This window comes from Rattus rattus, chromosome 5 (genome assembly GCF_011064425.1).
Source record: "Rattus rattus isolate New Zealand chromosome 5, Rrattus_CSIRO_v1, whole genome shotgun sequence".
NCBI lineage: Eukaryota > Metazoa > Chordata > Mammalia > Rodentia > Muridae > Rattus > Rattus rattus.
In genome coordinates this window covers 154966788-154990325 of record NC_046158.1, presented here as the reverse complement: position 1 = coordinate 154990325, position 23538 = coordinate 154966788, and the positions used below count along the sequence as shown (strand labels likewise).

Sequence of the window (23538 nt, the reverse complement as noted above, 5' to 3'; positions counted from 1 at the left end):
AGAATATATATACATATAAATACATGCACACACACATATATACATATATGTATATATGTAGAGAAAGAGAGAGAGAGAGAGAGAGAGAGAGAGAGAGAGAGAGAGAGAGAGAGAGAGAGAGAGAGAAATATCTGAGGTCTGGGGGCGACAGTGACACACCAGACACAACAAAGCACATCTCTGCACAAAACTCTTTTTTTTTTTTTTTTTTGAGCTGGGGACCGAACCCAGGGCCTTGGGCTTCCTAGGCAAGCGCTCTACCACTGAGCTAAATCCCCAACCCCTGCACAAAACTCTTGCAGAGAGCACATACCCTGACCTACACAGTCACACAGACATTTTTACAGTCCCCAGTGGTCCCCAGGTTCTTCTGTGACTGCCGCATGCTCCTTCATTCCTTAGGGAGAAATGGTGACCCCGTGGGAACAGAGGTCTCCCATCCCATCCTAAGCTGCTGGATCCTGCGTGACATCACCAGTCCCCTCGCTGCTGCCACTGCTGGAAGCTCTGAGCTCTGTGCTGGGGGCACCAGGCACTGACACTTGGCTCTTGTTGCGAGAACAGAGAGAGTCTCTCTTGTCCACGGCCTGTGCTCTGCTCCAACTGCTGCATCTCCCAGAGGCTCTGCTCTGCCCAGGCCGCATAGGTATGTGGGTCGGGGGGCAGCCAGGGCCAGGCACTGGGCCCATGGGGGACCACCTGGGGAGGGGCGGTGGTGTCACAGCCTGGCTGTGGGAGCCCAGCCTGGTGTGCATCAGAGAGGCCCAAATGCACTCCCTCTGGTGGAGTTAATTCCGCAGCTGTGCAGGACTTTGACCGGGCTGATCCTCTAGATCAGCCTTGCTGGGGGAATACCCTCCCTTCCCCTGAAGCTCCTTTCTCTGTCGGTGGTGGCCTCTGACTTGATGGGAATTCCTGGCTACAGATGAATGGGTTTCAGTGTCCCACCCACCCACAGGAGTGGTGCCTCTAAGACCTTCCCTGGAGAGATGCCGGGCTGTGTAGCCCAGGGCCCACAGCCACCCAAACTGGGGTCTTTATGCTTGCATTTACCCCTATGGGAGGAGTAGGGTTTATGAGGTTCCAAGGCCCTGAACCAAGTCCTAGACAGTCGGCTACTTCCACTGTGCTGCTGGCTACATAGACCAGCTGCCCACTGCTTTACCATTTGACCTCATGTAGACACTGGCTACTTGGGGAATTCTGGGATTCTGGTCCAAAGTCCCCGATGCAGCTGCTGTTACTGGACACCGGAGAAAGTACATGGGCCAGAAGGTTATTGTCTTCAACACAGAGAGAGCTTCGCTTAACCAGGGAGTACCCACAAGAATTCAGGGCTGCCGGGGTGGGGATTTAGCTCAGTGGTAGAGCGCTTGCCTACCAAGCCCAAGGCCCTGGGTTCAGTCCCAGCTCAAAAAAAAAAAAAAAGAAAAAAAAAAAAAAAAAAAAAAAAATTCAGGGCTGCCAACATGCCTAGGTAGGAGTCTGGAAAGCCCAGTCTACCCACAAACGGTGGGACCCTAGAAAGTCCTTTTCTAAATCAGGTGTGGTAGCCCCTTTCCATATTCTTTTGGAATGAATATGGAAACCATTTGGGAGCCTAAGGCAGGCAGTTCTAGGCCAGCCTGGGATATATAGGCCAAGCTCAAGGCCAGCATGGGCTCCAGAGCCAGACCCTGTCTAAAACAATAGAGAAACAAAACCACATAAGGCCTTTTAAAAGGGTTGGGGTACCTCACTGAGAGGTACAGGGAAACATTCAGCTTTAGGCCTGCAAGGGTCCTTCCTGCTCTGGCCACCTTGGAGTTCTGGAACTTCTATGAACCACAAGGGTCTTCCTATCCGGCGTGTCCCCAACCTTTGCAAAGACCCCCAACAGGCAAGGGCCACCCTATCTGGCCCTTTCCATCCCACTGGATTGTTTGATGTGAAAGGCTGGGCTGGCAAATGTCACGTGTTACAGCCATACATGGACTGCTGACCTTTGGGGTGGGAGCTGCTAAGGTTGTATTCGAAAGGCAAGGGGGGCTAGAGAGATGGCTCAGCAGTTAAGAGCACTGACTGCTCTTCCAGAGGTCCTAAGTTCAATTCCCATCAACCACATGGTGGCTCCAATGCCCTCTTCTGGTGTCTGAAGAGAGTGACAGTGTACTCGCATTAATTAATTATTCAATTAATTAATCAATGTTCTTTCCTGTGCTCCCAGAGCCTATCAGATCATAGCTATAGAATGGCCTCCAGCCCAGTTGGAGTTCCTAGCCCCCAGGTAAGTGGTTCTTAATCCTCCCAATACCCGGTACCCTGCACCAGAGTCTCACTTTCTGCCAAGGCTGAGGAAATCTGTAGAGATCTTGACCAGCCCTATGGGCTTTCAGCCAGAACTTGGCTCTTCCAGGTGACCGTGAGTTCCCTGGGATGGCCATTTGCAAGGAAAACTGAAGAGAGATTTAGGGGTTATAAGAAAAAGAGTTAGTTAGAAAAAAATATGACATTTGGTTTTGAACATCCGTAAGCTCAAGTCCCACCCCCGCTGCCTGTAAGGTCTTGAGCAACTCCTCTCTGGTTTCTGGTTTCTCCCTTTATAATTGTCATGATTTGTTAGAAGAAGCAAGCTTAATGCGAATGGTTAGATGGAGGAGTGACTGGGTGGGCACAAGGGACAAAAACCCGAAGAGGAATGGGAGGTGGGGAGGGTGGGGGAGGGGTAAGCTAGTAGTGATGATGGCAGAACTGGGGCCTAGGTCAAAGGAAGGAGAGCTGGCTTGCCGATCTTCACTGCTTCTTTCTTTATATGTCTTCAGCCCTCTAGGGCCAATGGGAATATCAACCTGGGGCCATCAGCCAACCCAAAGTGAGTTCTGGTTTCAAAGACAAAATTCCTACCTGGCTGTCCCACGGCTGGTTCTCCTCAGAAATAAAATCTAAGGTCCCTGGTATCCTCAAAACCTTTGCCAGCTGGCCCAGGATCCCTCCTTCCCCTACGCCCACTCTGCTTCATCTCTCATTAACTTCCCTGCTTTGACCCAGGTTGAGCCTTCTGCCTGGAATGACCCCAAACATCTGTACTGTCAGCAACTCTCTGGGCCCTTCTCCTACTGGGTGTGGGGGCAAGGGCAGGAGTGGGGGACGGAGGGGCAGACTGCCTCCTGCACCATGTACCTGATCTGTCGCCCCTGATATTAACTGGTCTGTGAGCTGGGTAGGGGGAGGTGTGCGAGGCTGAGTCTTTTAAGTTTCTTCGGGTTCTGAGACATTTTCTTCAGTGGCAAGGCCATGAGGCTTCTGCCAAGACACCTGCCTTTTCCAGGTCTGAAGTTAACCAGAGTCCCGGCTGTCTGCGCTTCCAAATGCTAATCTTTGCTCTTCTCCTGTCCACAGTGCCCGACCCACAGACTTTGATTTCCTCAAAGTCATTGGCAAAGGGAACTATGGGAGGGTAAGTAAGAACTTGGGAGGCTGGCCCTCTCCCTCCTGCCTGCTGTCTCCATTAGCATGGGCAAGCCAAGGCTCCTGTGCCACCTCTCACAGAATGGGTGTAGGGACTGCCAGGGGAGCCCCATCATCCCTGATGTCTGGTAACTTTACTCTTTTTTTAGGTCCTACTGGCCAAGCGCAAGTCAGACGGAGCCTTCTATGCTGTGAAGGTGCTGCAGAAGAAGTCCATCTTAAAGAACAAAGAGGTACCGGAGCTCGAGAAAGCTCACTTCCTTTCCTGCTTCTTGACCTCCAGCCTAGGGAGGCACCCTAGGAGCCTCACAGAGGATGAGAAGGCCTATCATTAACAGGGTCCTCTGATGGATCAACTCTCTGCCCTCTCTAGGTATCAGGCTCCCAACTGTAGGCTCACACCATACCCTCTTCAAAGGACCCTTCAGCACGGCCAGCTTGGAAGGGAGGTCTTCCTGCACGAATGGCCTTGACTGGACCCTGACAGTAAATAGCACTCTGATAGTTTGAGAAATAAAGGTGGCATGTTCAGGGGCTGGGAGGCCAGCTAAGGCAGGAAAGGGCTCTCTGTGCAAGCAGGAGGACCTGAATCTAGAACCCACGTAAAAAGTTAAGCATGGCAGCGTTTCTCTGTAATCCCAATACTGTGGAGGGAGACAGGTCCGGTGAGAACCTGTCTCAAAGGCTATGGTGAAGAGGGGGTGAGGGAAGCATCTGTCATCAACTTTACTACAGATGCTCTGGAACACACACAGACGCAGAGCATGGAGGAGGGAGAGAGGGAGGGAGGGAGGCCGGGCTTTTCAGATGGGTAAAATAGCAGAATCAAAGTCATGAGTCTCGCCATAGTATGTGCTTTGCTTGTCACCCAGGGCAGGGCTTTCTGAAGTTACACTGGTATGAAGTGGCGAGGGTCGAGGCTCAGGACACTGACTTCTAAGTACTAGACAAGGAGGCTGGGGACGATTAAGAGCCCATGTAGGCATTTGAACCAAAGCAAGGAGAATGTCTTGGGCAGGACACCTCCATAAGCAAAGCCGCCTGGAATGTACAGAACTGTGACGTGGGCCGGTCTGTCACTCCACAGCAGAGCCACATCATGGCAGAACGCAACGTGCTACTGAAGAACGTGCGGCACCCCTTCCTTGTGGGCCTGCGCTACTCCTTCCAGACCCCAGAGAAGCTCTACTTTGTGCTCGACTATGTCAACGGGGGAGAGGTGAGTGGACCGCGTGAAGGGAGCTGCTCTCCCACATGCCCACCGTGTACCCCACTGCACCCCTACAACAGACCCACTTGGTAGCCCAAGAAACAGAGGCTGAGCTCAGAAGGTCACTTCTCAAGACAACCCAGTCTATACCACGTGGGTCCTTTTCATGCCTACTGTTTTACTTTCTTGCCTTTCCCACACAAGGTGGCTCAGACTCACTCCCATAGACTCTAGGAAAGGTCACCTCCAAGGGAAACGAGTGGTCATTATTTCCAATGCTGATATTTCCCACACCCAGGCCACAGAATAGAGATGAACTATCACTATCATTTCCTTAAAAATCTTACTTAGCTGGCAGTAGTGGTGCATGTTTTTAATCCCAGCACTTGGGAGGCAGAGGCAGGTATATTTCTGTGAATTTGAGGCCAGCCTGGTCTAAAGAGTGAGTTCCAGGATAGCCAAGGCTACACAGAGACCCTGTCTTGAAAAAACAAAGGGGAAAAAAAGAAGAAAAAGGGAAAAATAAAAAAAAATCTCATTTATTTCCATGTATGTATACTGCACACATGCATTTTTATGTGCAGGACAAACATGTGAGTGTATGTGCATTTGCACACGGAGGCCAGAGATTGATGTCAAAAGTCACCTCCAGGTTATCATCCATCTTTTTCATCAAGTCAGGGTCTCTTAAGCAAACCCAGAGCTTGGCATTGTAGGTAGTCTTGCTAGCCAGCTTACTCTGATGTCCCTCTGTCTCCATCTTTGAGGCTAGAATTACAGATAGGCAGCCACGACCACATGGCATTTAAATTGTTTTCTGGGGATCTGGACTCAGGTCCTGTCTAAGTTGGGGTTTTATTGCTGTGAACAGACACCATGACCAAAGCAACTCTTATAAGGAGTCTCATTTAATTGGGGCTGGCTTACAAGTTCAGAGGTTCAGTCCATTATCGCCAAGGTAGGGGCATGGCAGCATCCAGGTAGGCATGGTGCAGAAGGAACTGAGAGTTCTACATCTTCATGTGAAGGCTGCTAGCAGAATACTGGCTTCCAGGCAGCTAGGATGAGGGTCGTAAAGCCCACACCCACAGTGACACACCTACTCCAATAGGGCCACACCTTCTAATCCTGCCACTCCCTGGGCCAAGCACATGGGAACTATCACAGGTCCTCATACCTGCATGGCAAGCACTTTAACCTCCGAGTCATCTCTCTATCCTGATGTCACTGCCTCAGTAGAGACCTGAGCCACCTGCTAACCCCAAAACAGGGCAGGGACAAGCTGGGCACAATCTTGGGCCTTGCTTTGTCTCCCTGAATAAGGGCCAAGATTTAGTGGGGCTCTCCTCAGTTGCACCAGGTTTCACCTGTAACGAAATGTTTTTCAGCCTGAGTTCAGCAGGGGAGGCTTCATCCTGCACATCCCTAAATGATGGCTTTGCAACTTACAAAGACAGGGAGATCTAAACTGAGCTGTGTGACATCTAATGCTTAGATGAGAGGAAAAGCACATTTTTGCTGGGCATGGTGCCTCACCCCTGTAATCCCAACGCAGGGGATACAGAGGTAGGAGGATTGTGAGTTCAAGGCCAGTCTGGGTTACATAGAGTCTACTCCCTGCCCTAACACACCCGCCCCCGACACACACATGCACACACACAAATTATGTCTTGAACTACCTGGCTTCAAGTTCCAGCTCTGTCAACTCAGAATTGTGGGACCTTAGACAAAACACTTAACTCCTCCTTCTCTGACATGAAAGGGACATCACAGTAGAGATCTTGAAGATGGTCATGAGGATTAAATAAAAGGCATGAAGGGGCCTGATTTGCAGCCTGGAACACAGTAGCTGATTAACTATGCTGTTGGAGCCATGGAGAGCCCAAGTGCCCCGAGGGGCGGAGTCAGCATGCCGTCCGTCTCTTGGTTCATTTACACTGCAGTTTAGAATAGGGCAAGTGGCCTGCGCAAAGTAGAGGGTCTTGACTGCCCCTGTCTTGTGCAGCGGGAGCTGGAATCCAGCCACCATCCCTCTCTCCTCTCTCCTAGCTCTTCTTCCATCTCCAGCGGGAACGCAGGTTCCTGGAGCCCCGGGCCCGGTTCTACACGGCAGAGGTGGCAAGCGCCATTGGTTACCTTCACTCTCTCAATATCATCTACAGGTGAAGCCTGCTCTTGCCTCGTGATCAGTCCCAGAACCTTCTCGCTCCACCAGGCAGGGATTGTGTGGGCCATGACGCCCCAGTGAACTTGGTCCTTTAACTGAGGAGGACTCTCCTCTTTTTGAAGCTTTTCCGAGACTGTCCTCCATTTGCAGAGTCAACCTAGCCTCCCTGGGTTTTCCTTATTCTCCTGTGGGAGCTTCCGTGAGTAGTTCTCCTGTTAGGACCCGAGTCCCCAATTCACTCAATAAATAGCTGTTTTTTCTTATTTCCTGCAGAGACCTGAAGCCAGAAAACATTCTCTTGGACTGCCAGGTATGTGAGCTGTGTGTGTGCGTGCGTGTGCGTGTGCGTGTGTGTTTATACATGAAGCTCAAATCTGTGTTCTCTAAACATGGTCTGTATACATTGGCATTTATGTATTACCTATGGATGCACATGGTAGCATTCATTCTTGTGTGTGTATGCTTACATATGTAATCTTGTACATATGTATGTATAGATTTATGTGTACAGGAGTCTGTGCATATGCGGATATCAGTGCAGAATATACACATACACACACATACACACATATACATATACATATTCTACATCCATATCTTATGCATATACAGAACTGGCACAGTGTGGTTGCAAGAGAGCTCTCAACAAACCTCAGAGGATTGAGGCCTAAGCAGGGATTGTTCTTTAGGATGGGAATAAATTGAGACAAGGGCCTCCAGTACCCTCAGCGCTCAGTTGCTGGATGTGGATTGTCCTCTAGGGGGCAGCATAACGTTGGAAAACAGTACAGTCCCAACAGTGAGGATTAAGCAAGGCAGCTCCGGGAGTCTCATAAGAGCCCCTCAGTATCTCTCTGCCTTCTCCATCCTCACATCCAGCTAGCGCTGGAGGGCTTGTCTGACTCCTGCCCACCATCAAAAGGACTGCTACCCAACAAGAGCATCCTGGAGTTGCCACTGTTGGAGGAACAGGCCTGAATCATGATGAACTAGGGAAGATCGCAGAGCGCCATGTCCCCGGCCTGTGCCCTGAGGTCTCCTGGCATCCGGGCCACAAACTCTGTGTCAGCATAAAGCACGCAGCTTGTGTCTCCTCACCATACTGTGTCACTGCTCTAGGGTGTGGAGTGTGATTTTTGACCACATCTCTCACCCACACAGGGTCACGTGGTACTGACAGATTTCGGCCTTTGCAAGGAATGTGTAGAGCCCGAGGAGACTACATCCACCTTCTGCGGCACCCCTGAGGTATGTGGAAGATCTGTGGAGAAAGCAGACTATGAATGGCTGAGGACGCAGGCTCTAAACACAACCATGCTACAGCGGAAGGGCCTTACTTTATTCTCCCAAGCTCTTCCCTGAACCAACCCAGTGCTCAGTTTTCATTTCCTTGTGAATGTCAGGGAGCCAGCTTTTGGGGACCCAGCTACCTCTGGTGAATTCAGCTGTCGCCTAGAGGAAATAGGTCAACTATAGCTGGATGTGGGCTTGCACGCCCGCAATCCCAACGCTTGGGAAGAGGGCACAGGAAGCCAGCCTCAATTATATAGTAGGTTCCAGGTCAGCTGGGAACTTCATGAAACCAAAACCAAATACATGTAAACTTATCTATCTATCTATCTATCTATCTATCTATCTATCTATCTATCTATCTATCTATCGTGATGTTAGGGGTTGAACTCAGAGCCTCGGGCATGCTAGGAAACTATATATTTAAAAAAAAAAAGTAAAATGACGTGCTGGAGAGATGGTCCCGTGGTAAGAGCAGTGGTTTCTCTTCCAAAGAACCTGGGTTTGGTTCCCAGCAAACATATGGCAGCTCTTGACTGTTTATAACTTCAGGTCCAAAGGATTCAATGCCCTCTTCTGGCCTCCAGGGGGCTGCATATAAGTGGTGCAAGCAAAACAGCCATACATACAAAATTGAAATAAATCATATATATGTATGTGTGTGTGTGTGTGTACATGTGTGTATGTGTGTATGTATGTATGTATGTATGTATGTATAAAGACAGGGATGAAGAGATATCTCAGAAGTTAAGAGCATTTGTCCCTCTTACAGAGGATCAGGAATTGGGTCTCACCACCCCCATGGCAGCTCACCGGCCATCTGTAACTCCAGTTCCAGACAATATGACACCCTCTTTTGGCCTTTGTGGGCACTACACACATGGGGTACACAGACATACATGTAGGCAAAACACCTATATACATAAAATAAAATTAAATAAATCCTTACGAAAAGCAAAAGAGACAGGAACGGCACTGCAGCTTGCTGGTAGAGCACTTGTCAAGGCCCTGGGTTAGATTCCCAGCACCCCATACACACACAAAGGAAAAAGAAACGGGTAGTGCTGGGGCATGCTGGCACGTGCTGCTAAACCCAGAGTTTGAAAGGTGAGGCAGGGGGATCTCTGTGACCAGCCTGGACTACACAAGAGATTCCAGGCCAGCCAGGTTATGTAGTTAGGATTTGCCTCGGTGTGTGTTTTATGTAAGGAGAAATTGGTGAAACTAATTTTAATAATACAATGTATTTCACTTAATACATATCAAATATTCTCATTTTAACACATACTCAGTATAAATTTGTGAACTAGGGCTGTCAAGATGGCTTAACATGTAAGGGCACTTTTCGTCAAATGTAAGGGCCTGATTTCAATACCCAGAACCCACACGGTAGGTTCTTAGAACTGATTTTTCTAAGTTGGTCCTCTGGCCTCTCTCTATATGCATATGCACGCGTGCACGCACACGTAAATGTAAAATTGTTGAAATGATGAATTTTTCTGCTTACAATCTAGCATGTGAGAATGGTTTACATTTACAGTCCACCTCAGCAGTGATTAGTCACATTTCAATAGACGCAGATCTTCATCGTCTGCAAAAGCAATTGTTTGATAGCCACACGTGACCGGAGGCTACTGTATTGGATGGTACTGTTTGGAAGTATTAAACATAAGTCTACCTCCCTCTCTCTGAGATCCTAGGAAGTTAAAATGTTTGAATTTCTGTATTCCCCACCCCCACCCCCACTCTTACCCTCATTGAGAGGATGAGGCAGGGGGATTGTAAGACACTACCTCAACATAATAATTAGGCTGTGTGGCATGCATGAAGCCTTGAGTTCAACCTCCAGGATCACAGATGAATCAACCAATCAATCGATCGATCGATCAATTGATCAATCGATCAGTAAATATTGCATGTCTGTGCAGGAATTCATATGTCTATCTGATTTGCTTTGGGCATAAACCTTTCCTTGAGTATCCACCAGTCTTGGATGTTGAACCCTGAACCAGGAGGGCCCCTGTAACTCGAGCAGGCATCAGAGAGGAAAGAGTTGAAGCTACAAAGTGGAGCTGCTCCTCTCTGTTCACCCTGGGGCAGGACTTAGAGCCTCCCTCTTTGTCTCCATTCACCTGCAAAGTTGTTCTGGACCTTCAGATGGGTTCCTCCGGTTGGTACTCAGGGAGCTGATGGTCAGGTGACCTCTCCCAGCAGGGACCATTAGCTGCGTTTGTACATGGGGTGCTGGATGAGGCTGACCCCCAAAGCCAAAGCCTGACAGCAGTCAGTCCTTTCTTGGGTACGACTAGCAACAGGGGACAGAGAGATACGGAATTGCTACTCATGTAAGAGATATTCCTTCTAGAAATGTCACTGCTGAAGTCCCAGGCACACAGACAAGAGTTCCTACCTTTGTTCCTCCTGTGTCCCCAGTAGGGACTCCATGTCCCCCCCACTTTTTTTTTACTCCGTGTCTGTGTGTGTGTGTGTGTGTGTGTGTGTGTGTGTGTGTGTGTGTGTAGTATGTGTAGTATGTGTAGTATGGGCACATACATATTCATGTGGATATGGACAGGTTCCTGTGCACATGCGTACAGAGGTCAGTAGGTGGCGTGAGGTGTCCTCCCTAACCACTCTCCACATTCTTCTTTTGAGGCAATGTTCCAAACTGAACCTGGAGTCCACCCGTTTGGCTAGGCTAGCTGGCCGACAATCTTGTGTCCACCCTGACAATCTGCTTCTACCTACCCTGACCCTACGCCATATCACTGGAGCTACAAAGGCAAGCCATCTCACCTGGCTTGTATGTGACTGCTGTGGCTACCACTTTGATCATCTTTCCATTGAAGGATAAGGAAGCCAAAGTTCTGGCAGGTCAAATGCTCTTAGACCCATACACTGAAGACGGCTCAGGGCTGTATGGTTCTCTTCCCTTTCCACAGATCCACAGAGTCCTTCAGGGCCGCTGTGTCTGTTGCCGGGACTCCATTCCTTAGCAGCAAAGAACTCCAGGCTAAGAGATCACCAAGCTCCTGGCATAGGCAGAAATGCAGCAAGGCCTGTTTCTTTCCCTGTGCCAGGCATGGTTCCCTGGCATTGCTCCCATCAGGATGGCCTGGAATGCACCTCTCTCTTTCTGACCCTCTCCCCTGGCATTAAGGTCTCCAGAACAAGGGTGCGCCACATTCCTTTAGCTTTGCCCCTTTGTCACCTCGATGCACTGTGAGGTGCTGTCAGGGATTTTCCAGACTGAGGACACAGGTAGCCTACAGGTGACCACATACAAATAAGAAGGCTTCTGAACTGCAGATCTGATCAGCGAGTAGGTAACAGACAGGTTGTGGTTCCCTTTACCCCTTTGGCTGGCTCTCTTGTGAGGTGTGAAACATGCATAACCTTGCACTACAGTCTTCTCTGATTCCTGGTACGTCCCAGTACACTGCAAAGGGCTCGTCACCAACCAGACCTCTAGTGAGCGAATACTGATGAACGCAGGAGAAAGCTATGACGTTTGATGGCAGGAACAACCCCTGCTGATGTTCTCCTTTGAGTGCCTTGTTTATAGATAGAGAAATGGAGGCTAGGGGTCCTCAAATAACTATTACTTCCTCCACAGTACTTGGCTCCAGAAGTCCTTCGTAAAGAGCCTTACGATCGAGCAGTCGACTGGTGGTGCTTAGGGGCCGTCCTCTACGAGATGCTGCACGGCCTGGTGAGTGGACATCTGTGTCTACAGGGCACGTGTGGCTTGGGAAAGCTGAGGGTGGTCCCCGTTTTATGTAGCTTACTCTGGCTTTGCATGGGGAATTAAATGAGCTATCTGTCCACCCTGGGGTAGAGATGAGGTCAAAGAAAATAAGGAACATAAATATCTTTTAAAATAATGTTGGTGCTGGAGAGCTGGTTAAGAGCACTGACTGCTCTTCCAGAGGTCCTGAGTTCAATTCCCAGCAACCACATAATGGCTCACATCCATCTGTAATGGGATCCGATGTCCTCTTCTTGTGTGTCTGAAGACAGCAAGACAGCGACAGTGTACTCACATACATAAAATAAATCTTTAAAAAAATAATGTGATTTTAGCATCTTCCATTTATAACCCACCCCTCTGCAGAGTATGGAGTTACTTTTATTGTACCGAGAGGGAAACTGAGGCTGAAAGGTCACAGTGCTGATAGACTGGGAACCACCCTGTACTGTTTGCTTGGGTGGAATCCTGTGTGTACCTTCCTGAGGCTGGCTTTCCTCTGGGCTGGGATCTCCAGCATGGCATGGTGCTGCAGAAAGAGTCAGCTCTGAGTAGGTAGAAGGACCAGGGGGTGGAGGAGCCGGAGGAAGAGTAAAGAGAGGTAGACTGTGAAGGTAGTTTAGAGGTCTGCTCTTTTCTTTTTTAAAAATATTATTTATTTTATGTATGTGAGTTCACCGTAGCTGTCTTCAGACACAGCAGAAGAGGGCATCAGATCCCATTACAGATGGTTGTGAGCCACCATGTGGTTGCTGGGAATTGAACTCAGGACCTCTGAAAGAGCAGTCAGAGCTCTTAACCACTGAGCCATCTCTCCAGCCCGCCCTGTTCTTTTCTTAGCTCTATGGTTTAACGGTCTCTAGCCTTGTCTTCTCTCATCTGCCGGAAGCCTCTGGCAGAAGATGGCTGTGAGGCCAGGAAGAATTGAGGAAGGAGAGAGTAAAATACTTGGTGCACAGGTGGTCCAAGGACCTCCGGGAGCCTCCGTTGATGGGGAAACCCTGTGAGTTTCTCAGCAATCCTTTCTCCTACGCTGGAGTCCTTTACCTGCCCCATGAGCTGTGGCCCTGGACACAGGCCTGGACACATCCTCCATGCTATCCAGCTTGCTCTAACACTCTATGAGACCCCTTTCCATGGCTTCATGACTGAACCTCCAGCCTTTCTCCCTGTCTCCCCAGCCCCCCTTCTTCAACACAGACGTGGCCCAGATGTATGAGAACATTTTGCATCAGCCGCTACAGATCCCTGGAGGCCGAACAGTGGCTGCCTGTGACCTCCTGCAGGGTCTTCTCCACAAGGACCAGAGGCAGCGGCTGGGCTCCAAGGAAGACTTTGTAGGTGACCAAGCAGAAGAGCACTGGTCCCTTCCTGCAGAGACAGCTCAGAAGGACCTGGGGTGGGATTGTCTTCTGCTGCCCCGTAAACCTAGGGGCTGCTAGTGCATTTGCCTAGAAATTACCTTTTTGCCATTTGAATGAATGAATTCTATCTCTCTCTGTCTCTCTTTGTCTGTCTCTCTGTCTCTCTCTGTCTGTCTCTGTCTGTCTCTCTGTCTGTCTCGGTCTGTCTGTCTGTCTGTCTGTCTCGGTCTGTCTGTCTGTCTGTCTGTCTCTCTCTCTCTCTCTCTCTCTGTGTGTGTGTGTGTGTGTGTGTGTGTGTGTGTGTGTGTGTGTGTGTGTGTGTGTGTGTGTGTGGGGCAGACATTGATGTCAATTGTTTTCTCCAGTTGTCTACTTTATTTCTTGGGTTGGGGCTTCTTCCTGAACATGTAGCTCACTACACTGGCTGCCCAGTGGCCCCCGGGGAGCCTCCTGTCTTTGCCTCCTCAGTTCTGAGATTGGAGAATAAGCCCTCCTTCTCAGCCTTCACCTAAGTGCTAGCGATGCAGACTTGGGTCCTCAAGCACTTTACCAACTGAGCCATCTCTCTAGCCCCTGTGTTTTTAAGAATACAGAATTTTGTAGCCCACCAGCATTTGCTAAACCCTCGTTTGTACCAGCATCAAGCTAGGTGCTAGGGATTTAATAGCCTGGGTCTCAGACCTGGCTAAGCTTGAAGGTGGAAGAAGACCGACAGAAAACAGAACCTCTGTGCAGTCGTCACCAAGTGTGACAGGAAGTTTCAGAAAGGGGATGGACGATGAGCAGAGATAGAAAACAAGAGTGTAAGGGGACCATGCTACTTCACACTGGTGTGGCCGGACATGCCCTCCCTAAGGAGGCGACAGGCTGAACTTGGAGTATGAGGAGCCATGCAAAGAACCAGAAGGCTCCCCAGCCATAGGCACAGCATGTGCAAGAGTCCTGTGGTATGAACAAGGAGAATGGCAAGAAGCAGCGTGTGTTTGCTGGGCAGAGGAATGGTATGATCTAAGTTTTCTAGAAGCTTCCTTCTTCTGCTTCCGGACGGAGGGGGACTTCGCAGATATCTTGCTTTTCATAAATACCTGAGCAATCCACATTGCCAGACGCCCGTTGGGCACAAGATATGGAGACAAATAATTCATAGAGTGCATAATCTGCTTCCCTCACACATGCATGTTTCTTTAAAAAAAATTTAAGGCATCACTTTAAAGACAACCTTATTCATTACTCCCTGTAAGATCATTTCAGGGCCAGCAAGATAGTTCGGGTGTAAGGTGCCTGCTGTTGAGTCTGAGTTCAATCTCCAGGATCCAGATAGCAGAAGAGAACTGACTCCCCAGAGTTGTTCTCTGACCTCCACCTGTGGCAGAGGCAGTCAGGTCTCTGTGAGTTTTAGACCAGCCTGGTCTAAAAAGACTGGCCATGCTGTAGAGTATGATCTGTCTCAAGCAAGGAGGAAGTGACTGCAGTCCAGACAGCCCCAGCATCTAAAGGCCAGGACTGCCTCCCACACACACCTCTATGAATAGCACAGCTTTTGACCCATGTCTAGCATACAACGTGGGTTTGTAAGCATCACATACACTAAAAGGTCTTCATGCCAGGAACTGTGATGTGTGGGAACGTTTTGGCTTGAAGTTCCAGACTTCTATGATGACAGATCCCTTCCTTCCAAAGAGGAGTTTGCATCTAAGAACATGCCTGTGACTCTTTAGATTAAATTATGCTGTGTTTGCATAAATCAAACTTCAGGAAGGCCATACTGATGGAAGGAATTATGGAACTGTTCAGAGTGAAGCAGACAGAGGGAGGACCCTGCCGGAAGGGAAGCGGGGTTAGGAAAGAACTGGGGAATCATGCCCAGGATTCACTCCTCACTTCTGGGTCTCGGGAAATCTGCAGCTCTTCTTGGGCCTTTAGTCCTCATGTCTTCATTAGTGAGTGGGTTTGCTCTATTTTTCTGAATTGCATTCTGGAAGAGTCAAGATGTATTAACGCTCGTGGAAGTGGGAGGCTGTCTTCAAGCGCAACCCCCCCCTCTGCTTACCCTAGCCTTCTATAACCAGTTCCGCAGCCTTGCTCACAGAAATGTCTCCAGACCCTGGTACAGTATGGGTGCTGAGATCTAACTGTGAAAGGAACCTGTGCTGAAGGGAAGAATTTAGGTTGAGATGATGTGGAGGGTGAAATGTCTGTTGACAGAATGCTCTCCTGGCTGAGCAGACTAGCCAGAGCTGCAAAGGTCTAACTAGTTGGTGACCAATAGTGGGTGCCAGTAGGGGAGCAGCTGTGGCGAGGACTGCTTCTGACCAGTGTCTTCTTCCCGCAGCTCGACATAAAGAACCACATGTTCTTCAGTCCTATAAATTGGGATGATCTGTACCACAAGAGACTGACTCCACCCTTCAACCCAAACGTGGTAAGCAAGCACAGGGGTCTCTCCAGATTTTGGCTTCTTGATTCCCAGGGCTGGTAAAATCTAGGCCAACTATCTTTATATAGCTGGTAAAGCCAAGGACTGGAGAGTCCCATTGATTTGTGCAAAGTAGCAAGAATCAGAACTCGCGTTAGCCTCTGGAGGCCAGTTCGGCCTTAGGAGAATGAACCACAGACTGCTCCTTCATGTTTCAAATCCAGCACCGTAACCCCACAAAGCTGATACGATGTATCAGCCTTCAGTGTAAGATCCTCCCATGCAGTCTTCCAAATACTGGGATTACAGGCACCTGCCACCATCACCCAGTACCTGTACAGAGTTTTATAGTGTTCTGTGTCACAACAATACACCCAGGCAGAGCCGTATCTTTAGACCTTTTCCTAATGATGAAAGTTACATGTATGTCTTGTACAAAGTGTGTCTAACGAAACTGAAAGCAGCAATGGGGAAACGGCTTGGTATCTCACCAGACAACAGAAACCACCGTTGGCAGACCTCCTTCCACACCCAAACACTACTGGGATTCATTCACTAGTTACATTTTTCCTTTGTGGAAGTTCCTGCCCACGAATATGACACTAGATTTATTTTTTCCTTATTTTTCCAGGAGTCTAGATACTATCTCACCCCATGTATGCCTGACTGGCTTCAAACCAAGCACTGTGGCCAGCTAGCACCAGTTTTGTGTGTGTGCACATACATACATACATACATACATACATACATACATACATACACACACACATACACATTTTTTAAGATGGGGATTCTGTATGTAGCCCTGCCTATTCTGAAATTCACTATGTACAAGTCAGAGATCCACCTGCCTCTGTCTCCCAAGCGCCGGGATTAAAGGCAAGCAGCACCACTCTTTGCATGGGATTATATTTAATTCAATGATACATCGGAAATGAGCATGAATTTGAGGAGGGGAGCTGCAAAAGCAGGCAACTTCATGAAGATGACAGCAGTTGAAGGTGCCCACACAGGCTAAGGTTTGCTTGCCCTGTAGAGAGGAAGGACTACACCCGCCAAGACCAACAACGGTGAGACTCTTGACAGTGGGATTCACACACCACTGGGGTGTTTGAAAACAAGGGCTGCTTCTGCCCCTGGCCTGACAGCATAGATGTGAAGCTATGATCACGTTCCTAAAATCTCTACAAATACAGTCTCCAAGACAAACCTAGACCAAGCCCCCTCCGCCCCGCCTCAGGCTTGCTCTTGAGACAAGATCGTTTGATGATGTCTGGATGCTTTCTCCTCCTGGCGTTTTCTTTGCTGGACTGTTTTCTTCTCTTTGATACTCAGTTTTGAAGAGTCGGTCTTGTCCACCTCTGACTAGTCTGGCTCGTCCTGACTAACAGAAAGACTGCAGACTCCAGGGCTCACACAAGGCCACCAGTCCGAGACACTGCTTGTTGGGGACTAGGTTCTAGCACCAGGTTCTTGATAAAAAAAAAAATGGTCAGTTAGGATATAGCACAGGGTCCTGAGCCGTTACTTTCTTTTACGATTTTATTTTTGTCTTGGGAATGGAACCGAGCCTCACATGTTAGGCAAGTACTCTATCGGTGAGTTACACCCCAGTCTTTTATTTCTTGGGACTTAAAGTGATAACGAAGATAGTATGGTGACAGTTTCATGAACATTTGATAATAAAAGAACAAAGAAAGTCAGAAATCAAGGCACTCTTCAAATATTCTGGTGAAAACATTCGGTATGTGGGTTGCAGCAGGATGGGAAGTCTCCGCCATAGGCCTTAGTGCCCCCTGAAGACATTCTTATGGTGTTTATACATTCCAAAAGTTTTATCTGTTAGCCACAGGATGCTAGGTCAGACAGAGGTGGGCTAAGGAATGACGATAAGGGAGAGGAGTGGCTAATGATAGCCCAAGGTAAATTGTAGTTAGGCTCTAGACCTGCAACATTCCAACCTCCCCATAATTGCTGAGGTTATAATCAGGTAATCAGACCGACGGGAAGTACAGTTCCTATCAGGAATGTTGGTTCACAAGAGGGAATGCTCGCAGAATCCTAGGAAGAGATAAAGGAAAATATAAGGATGTATGAGCCTTCGAGGGAGACACGGGGGAGGACTCCTGGTTCTGCTACTACTGATGAGACCTTGTACACACCTCTTTAATACCACATTCTTCATTTGTAGAAACTGGAAACTATTTGGCTGTCAAAAGCTACATAGCTAATAGTAGGCAAGGAACATGACAGGAATTCACATTCTGGTCTAGGAACTCTGAGCCAGGGCTGGACCACTGCACCCTGTGGCCCTTCTGAGAAGCATGGCTCGTTTGTTTCCTCAATCCAAGACCAGCATGCTAAGGTAGACCTGCAGATCCTTCCACTACCCACTCACCAGCTTATGTCATAAACCCCAGGAGAAGTGTCGCCGCCTCTATAGGAACACAGTAGTGCTTTGCTCCTGCCCTCTGAAGGACAACCATTTTTTTTTTCCAGAGCTGGGGACCGAACCCAGGGCCTGCGCTTGCTAGGCAAGCGCTCTTCCACTGAGCTAAATCCCCAACCCCCAGGACAATCTTTTTAAAAAGATTTTGTTTATTTATTTTAACTGAGTCCATGTGTAGGTGGATACGTGCATGCAGGGACCAGCGGAGGCCAGAAGAGGGCATTAGATCCCCTGGAGTTGGAGTTACAGGTGGTTGTGTAGCTTTTCAGAGGGTGCTGGAAACCAAACCTAAGTCCTTTGCAAGAGCACCAAGCACTCTTACCTGCTGAGCCATCTCTCTGGCCCCTGAACAAGCTTCTACCTGGAGTCTATGGGTTTTTCAGAGTATACCAGGCTAGCATCTCTCTGTGGTGCCTCAATCTGTGGCTAGCAATCAAACAGTTGACGCCGATGGTCTGGAATTATCTCACTTGTGGTTTTCTCCTGAGTCCTCTTCACTTCCATCAAGCCAGTTCTGAGTTTGTGTATACAGTGGCCCTAGAGTATCAAGAGAGACAACCCCCAACCTTTTTCAAACCTGATTGGGCAGTCAAATGACTAGCCTATGTCAAAAAGATAGAAATATATATTCTATCCCTTTAGTGAAAATGGAGAACCTACTCTCTCTCTCTCTCTCTCTCTCTCTCTCTCTCTCTCTCTCTCTCTCTCTCTCTCTCCCTCTCTCCCCCCCCATCCCCCAGGGTTTAACTATGTATCTCTGTCCCTGGCTATCGTCCTAGAACTCTTCATATAGGTAGACCAGTAGACCAGCTGGCCTGAAACTCATAAGGAGCCACCTCTCTGCCCCACTAGTCTTTGGATTAAGGGTGTACAGCCACTATGGCCAGCATTGTGTCTTTTTAAAGACAATATCTTATGTACACCTGGATAAGCTCAAACTTACCTTGTACCAAGGATAACCTGGAAGTTCTGATCCTCCTGCCTCCCCCTCCCAAGAGCTGGGATTTCAAATGTGCACCACCACACTCAGCAGTTTGTCTGTGATCTTTTTTTTTTCCCATTTCCTTTATAGATCTCCCTCCGATATGGCCTAGCAGTCCAGTATCTCTACCACATTGCCTTATTTTGCCTCTGTTATCTAGGATGTTATCCGCCCTATAAATGATCCCTCTTACTCTCCTCTGTCATATGTCTTCCTTGAATGTAGAGGTTTCCTCTGCTTTGTCCTCTCATATCCCCGGTGATATGAGCTGAGCATACAGCAAGCATTTAAGACATATACATGAGGGGTTGGGGATTTAGCTTAGTGGTAGAGCGCTTGCCTAGCACAAGGCCCTGGGTTCGGTCCCCAGCTCCGAAAAAAAGAAAGGAAAAAAAAAAGAGACATATGCATGAGTAATGGCCCATCTGACGATGGTGTGGAGTGTGAGACAGTGACTCTTAAATAGGAAGGACCAGGAGGCACTGAGACAGGAAGGCCTGACACCCCTCTCCCAGCTCTGAAATCCTTAGTTGGCTCTGATCCCTGCCTCCCTTCTCATCTTTGACTTCTATTGGCAGGAGGGACCCGCTGACTTGAAACACTTTGACCCAGAGTTCACCCAGGAGGCTGTGTCCAAGTCCATTGGCTGCACCCCTGACACCATGTCCAGCAGTTCTGGGGCCTCAAGTGCATTCCTCGGATTCTCCTATGCACAGGATGATGATGACATCTTGGACTCTTGAGAGCCAAATGCTTGGAAAGCCACCAAGCCCAGTTGGGACCTGCAGGAACTACCTTCTGCTGCACTAAGACACGACGAGTCCTGAAGAAGTCAGACGCGGTAGCTCAGGGAAGAGGGGAGCGTTTTCCATCCCATAAAAGAACAGTGCAGGGCTCAGGCTGGCTGGCTAGGCTCCCGAGTACCCAGCCGTCTGCGGTTGTGACTTGCCCTTCTTGAGAAATGACTTCTGTGCTTGGTTTTTCATTTTTGGTTTTGTTTGTTGTTGCTGAGGCTGTAAGAAAAGTAATGTAAAGAACATCTATTTCGGCTCACAGTTTCAGAAGGTTCAGCCCACAGTTGGCTGACCCATTGCTGTGCTCTTTAGCCGAAGTTGAGTCATCTTGCTGGAAGGAGTGGCTTACCCTATGCCTAGCAGGAAGCAGAAACTGAGTCTGGGCTGGGAATAAGATACCTTCTGATAAGATATTTCTGAGTGACCCACTCCCTTCCAGCGGGGCCCATGTCCTAGTTATCACCTCTCCGTGCTATAAAATTACAAATCTGTGAATGGACTAACTTGCTGAGGAAGCCTGAGCCCCTCCCTCATTGCATAGTGATCCAATCAGTTACGAAAGGCCTTATCAGCTGAACACGGCAACCATCAGAAAACACTTCAGGGGTTGGGGATTTAGCTCAGTGGTAGAGCGCTTGCCTAGCAAGCGCAAGGCCCTGGGTTCGGTCCCCAGCTCCAAAAAAAAAAAAAAAAAAAGAAAACACTTCAGATCAGAAGCACGGTGGCTTTGAATATTGGGTTACAAGATCACAAAGTGGTCTGCCGGTCACTTTTGTGTTCTAAGCAAGAGAAAAGGAGGAATGGGACAGAAGTGGGTTGCCTGGAAGCCGGGTCTGGTGGCTTCTTTTAGTGTGTCATAAATTCTCCAGCTCTACTGGAATGGAGCCTGGGCACAAGCTACCTCTCTTAGTAAGAGGGTTCAAATGCTGAGGGAGAGGGGAGAATGTGGCGGAGGCGACTGGCACTCTGGGAGAGGACCTCTTGGTAGCTGGATTTTTATTTCGGTGTATAAATTGATGAAATGTAGCGAGCCTGTCATGTGTTGCCTTCGGTTTCACATTGCTCTGTGGGTGGTGTCTTTGTTTGAGGTGGTATTAAACACACTGGATATTTGTTACTGGTATGGTTGCCTCAACACCTTACAGTAGTCAAGGAATTCCCTACTTTTGAGCCTCTGTCTCAGAACGGGGAGGGGGGTGACAACCTCCATTTAGAACTGCAGGGAATGGTAGATTCTGCCTCATCCTCCTCTTAGCACGAGTGAGGCTTGTGGTCCAGAGATGCATGTGTGCCATAGCTGGGCCCAAGGATGGGACTGTAAACAAGGGCCAACAGTGCAGACTGTAGCAGCCTCCAGCTTTCCTTCAAAGATTTCAAAGTCTTTAACACACTCCCTTTTTACTTAGTTGCCCAAAGTCAGCCTCAGAGCATGTCTCTTGGACAAGTTGTAGAGCTGATGTCCATATCTGTTAGCGGTCTTCATCCAGATGACCCTAAGGTCGTGATTACGTCCCCTTCTTTCTCCAATGAAAAGACAAGGTCAGGAAAACTGCTCCTGTGGCTTGGAAGCCACACCACTATCAGGCTGGGATGGTGAATTATATTTGACCTAGGGCTCTACCTTGTAACCTGTGTCAGGTCTATTCCTCCCTTGGGCTCTCAGGGCCAAGAAATAAGTCAGCATTTCTCATGGGGGATGGGAATAGTGCACATGCCCGGAAGACCAGGGAGGCCAAGATGTGTGGATCCGTGGGTTCCAGGGCAGCCTGGTCTACAAAGTGAGTTCCAGGCATTCAGGGGGGCTCAATGAGACTGTATCTCGAAAAAAGAAATTCTCTTAGAATAAAGCAAGAATTGGCTAGAACGAACCAGAGAGTGATAAAGAAGGGTCTTGATGAGACCCTCACTCCAGGTCTGGGCCTGGTTATCAAGTTCATGTGCTTTACCTTAAGGGCAGAGCTGATCTTGGAGGCCAATACCCTGGCTAGCGACTAAGCAATAGGCGTTCCCAATTCATCATTTCAGAAGGTAATTCACTAGCCAGACGTGGGCATGTGACGTGTGCTCAGGACACTGCCCATGTTGGGTACATTATTCTGCTTCATTTCTTTCCCACTGACTCCTGGCACATACTTCAGGGCAGCCCTGTTAGCCCGCTGGATTGGGGACAATGGGAGGACTTTCTTTGAATCAGTGTATGCTGGTGATTTTTACTGGCTTTTCTTCCATACTTGGTCCTACTCCTTTCCTCTCAGTGTTGTCCCCTTTGTCCCTGCTCTAGGAATTAAGAGGGGAGGCAAGGGTGGGACACATAAAAACCACCATAGAAAGCACCAGTAACACTGTTCTGGAGATCAAAGCTCAGGCAAGAATTACTCTTAAGCTTTGATACTGGAAAGGAACTGATTTTTATCTTACCTAGTGTGGGTTAACGGCTAGAGGTGGGACCCACAGAAGGGACAAATCTTCCCTCTTACAGGAGGGTGACTGTCAGAAACCTGAACATGCTGTCAAAAGTCCACAGTTAGCTGGTTCTGTTCTAAGATTTTAAAGTTACCAGGATAGAAAATGAACAAGTACACTATGAAATTGATTGTGAGATGTATATCTATATATATTAGAATATCCCATTTAAAATTTGTATTTGTGGGGCCTGAAGAGATGGCTCAGAGGTTAAGAGCACTGGCTGTTCTTCCACAGGTCCTGAGTTCAATTCCCAGCAACCACATGGTGACTCATAATATTGAGATCTGGTACCCTCTTCTGGTGTGCAGTCTTACACGTAGGCAGAACACTGTATACATAGTAAATCTTTTTAAAAATTTGTATTTGTGTGCGTGTGTGCGCGTGTGTGTGTGTGTGTGTGTGTGTGTGTGTGTGTGTGTGTGTGTGTGCATAAACATGCCACAGAGTACATGTAGGGGTTAGAGGACTATTTTCTCTACTTCCATTATGTGGGACTCGGGGGAGTTTAACTTGGGGTGTCAGACTCAGCCTTTTTTTACCCACTGAGCCATCTCAAAGGCTCCATCCCAATTCCATATAATCCTCAGAATAAACCTTTAGGATTTATTTTCAATTTTCGTGTAGACGTACTCAGATCAAGCAGCATGTCCAAGTTCGCCAGATACAAGTCATTTTCAGAAACTGGACTTTGGAGTAGCTGACTCTAAAACTCTCGAGCTCCTTCTGCAACCTGGTACAGTGCAAGGAATGCTCTAGGAGGTGCTCTCGTTCTGGTGAACTAGCACTTCTACTACACTTACTGCCCAAGTCCAGATCACGTTCATTTGCATTAACTGCACACTACATTCAATTTTGCAGCACTCCTCTAGAATAGTCTCCAGACTGGGGATTAATTTAATGGTACAGCTCATGATGTGGAAGGCACTGGGTTTGATCTTCAGTGGGAGAGAAGAGATAGTTCTCCTTCACACTCTTTCCCATTTTCTAAAATCGTCGTAACCACAGTTTTGAAAGTGCCAGACGGGTTGTGTGTTTTAATATCCTAAACGCATAGTGCTCTTTTTAAGACAAGGACGAAAATCAAAACTGCTGGGCTTCCTACATGTACTTGCTCCAAGCTTTGAGGTTGCTGCCGCTTTGAACACAAATCCACAGCCTTCTCGGTGAAGTGTCTGCTGATGCAAGCGTGTTTCCCGTTACCATGA

The 23538-nt window shown here is 48.4% G+C and overlaps 1 protein-coding gene across 1 annotated transcript; it reads left to right on the top strand.

Annotated features, from left to right (window-relative positions):
• Nucleotides 1-2210: 2210 nt before the first annotated feature.
• On the top strand, nucleotides 2211-20466 carry Sgk2 (serum/glucocorticoid regulated kinase 2). The gene is made up of 12 exons (XM_032904906.1): nucleotides 2211-2266; nucleotides 2802-2851; nucleotides 3379-3436; nucleotides 3597-3680; nucleotides 4535-4666; nucleotides 6707-6819; nucleotides 7098-7134; nucleotides 7986-8072; nucleotides 11731-11826; nucleotides 13044-13199; nucleotides 15559-15648; nucleotides 19652-20466. Exons 1-12 carry the CDS (start codon nucleotides 2231-2233, stop codon nucleotides 19814-19816), a joined length of 1104 nt encoding a protein of 367 aa, XP_032760797.1. The 5' UTR covers nucleotides 2211-2230; the 3' UTR covers nucleotides 19817-20466.
• The last annotated feature ends 3072 nt before the right edge of the window (nucleotides 20467-23538 follow it).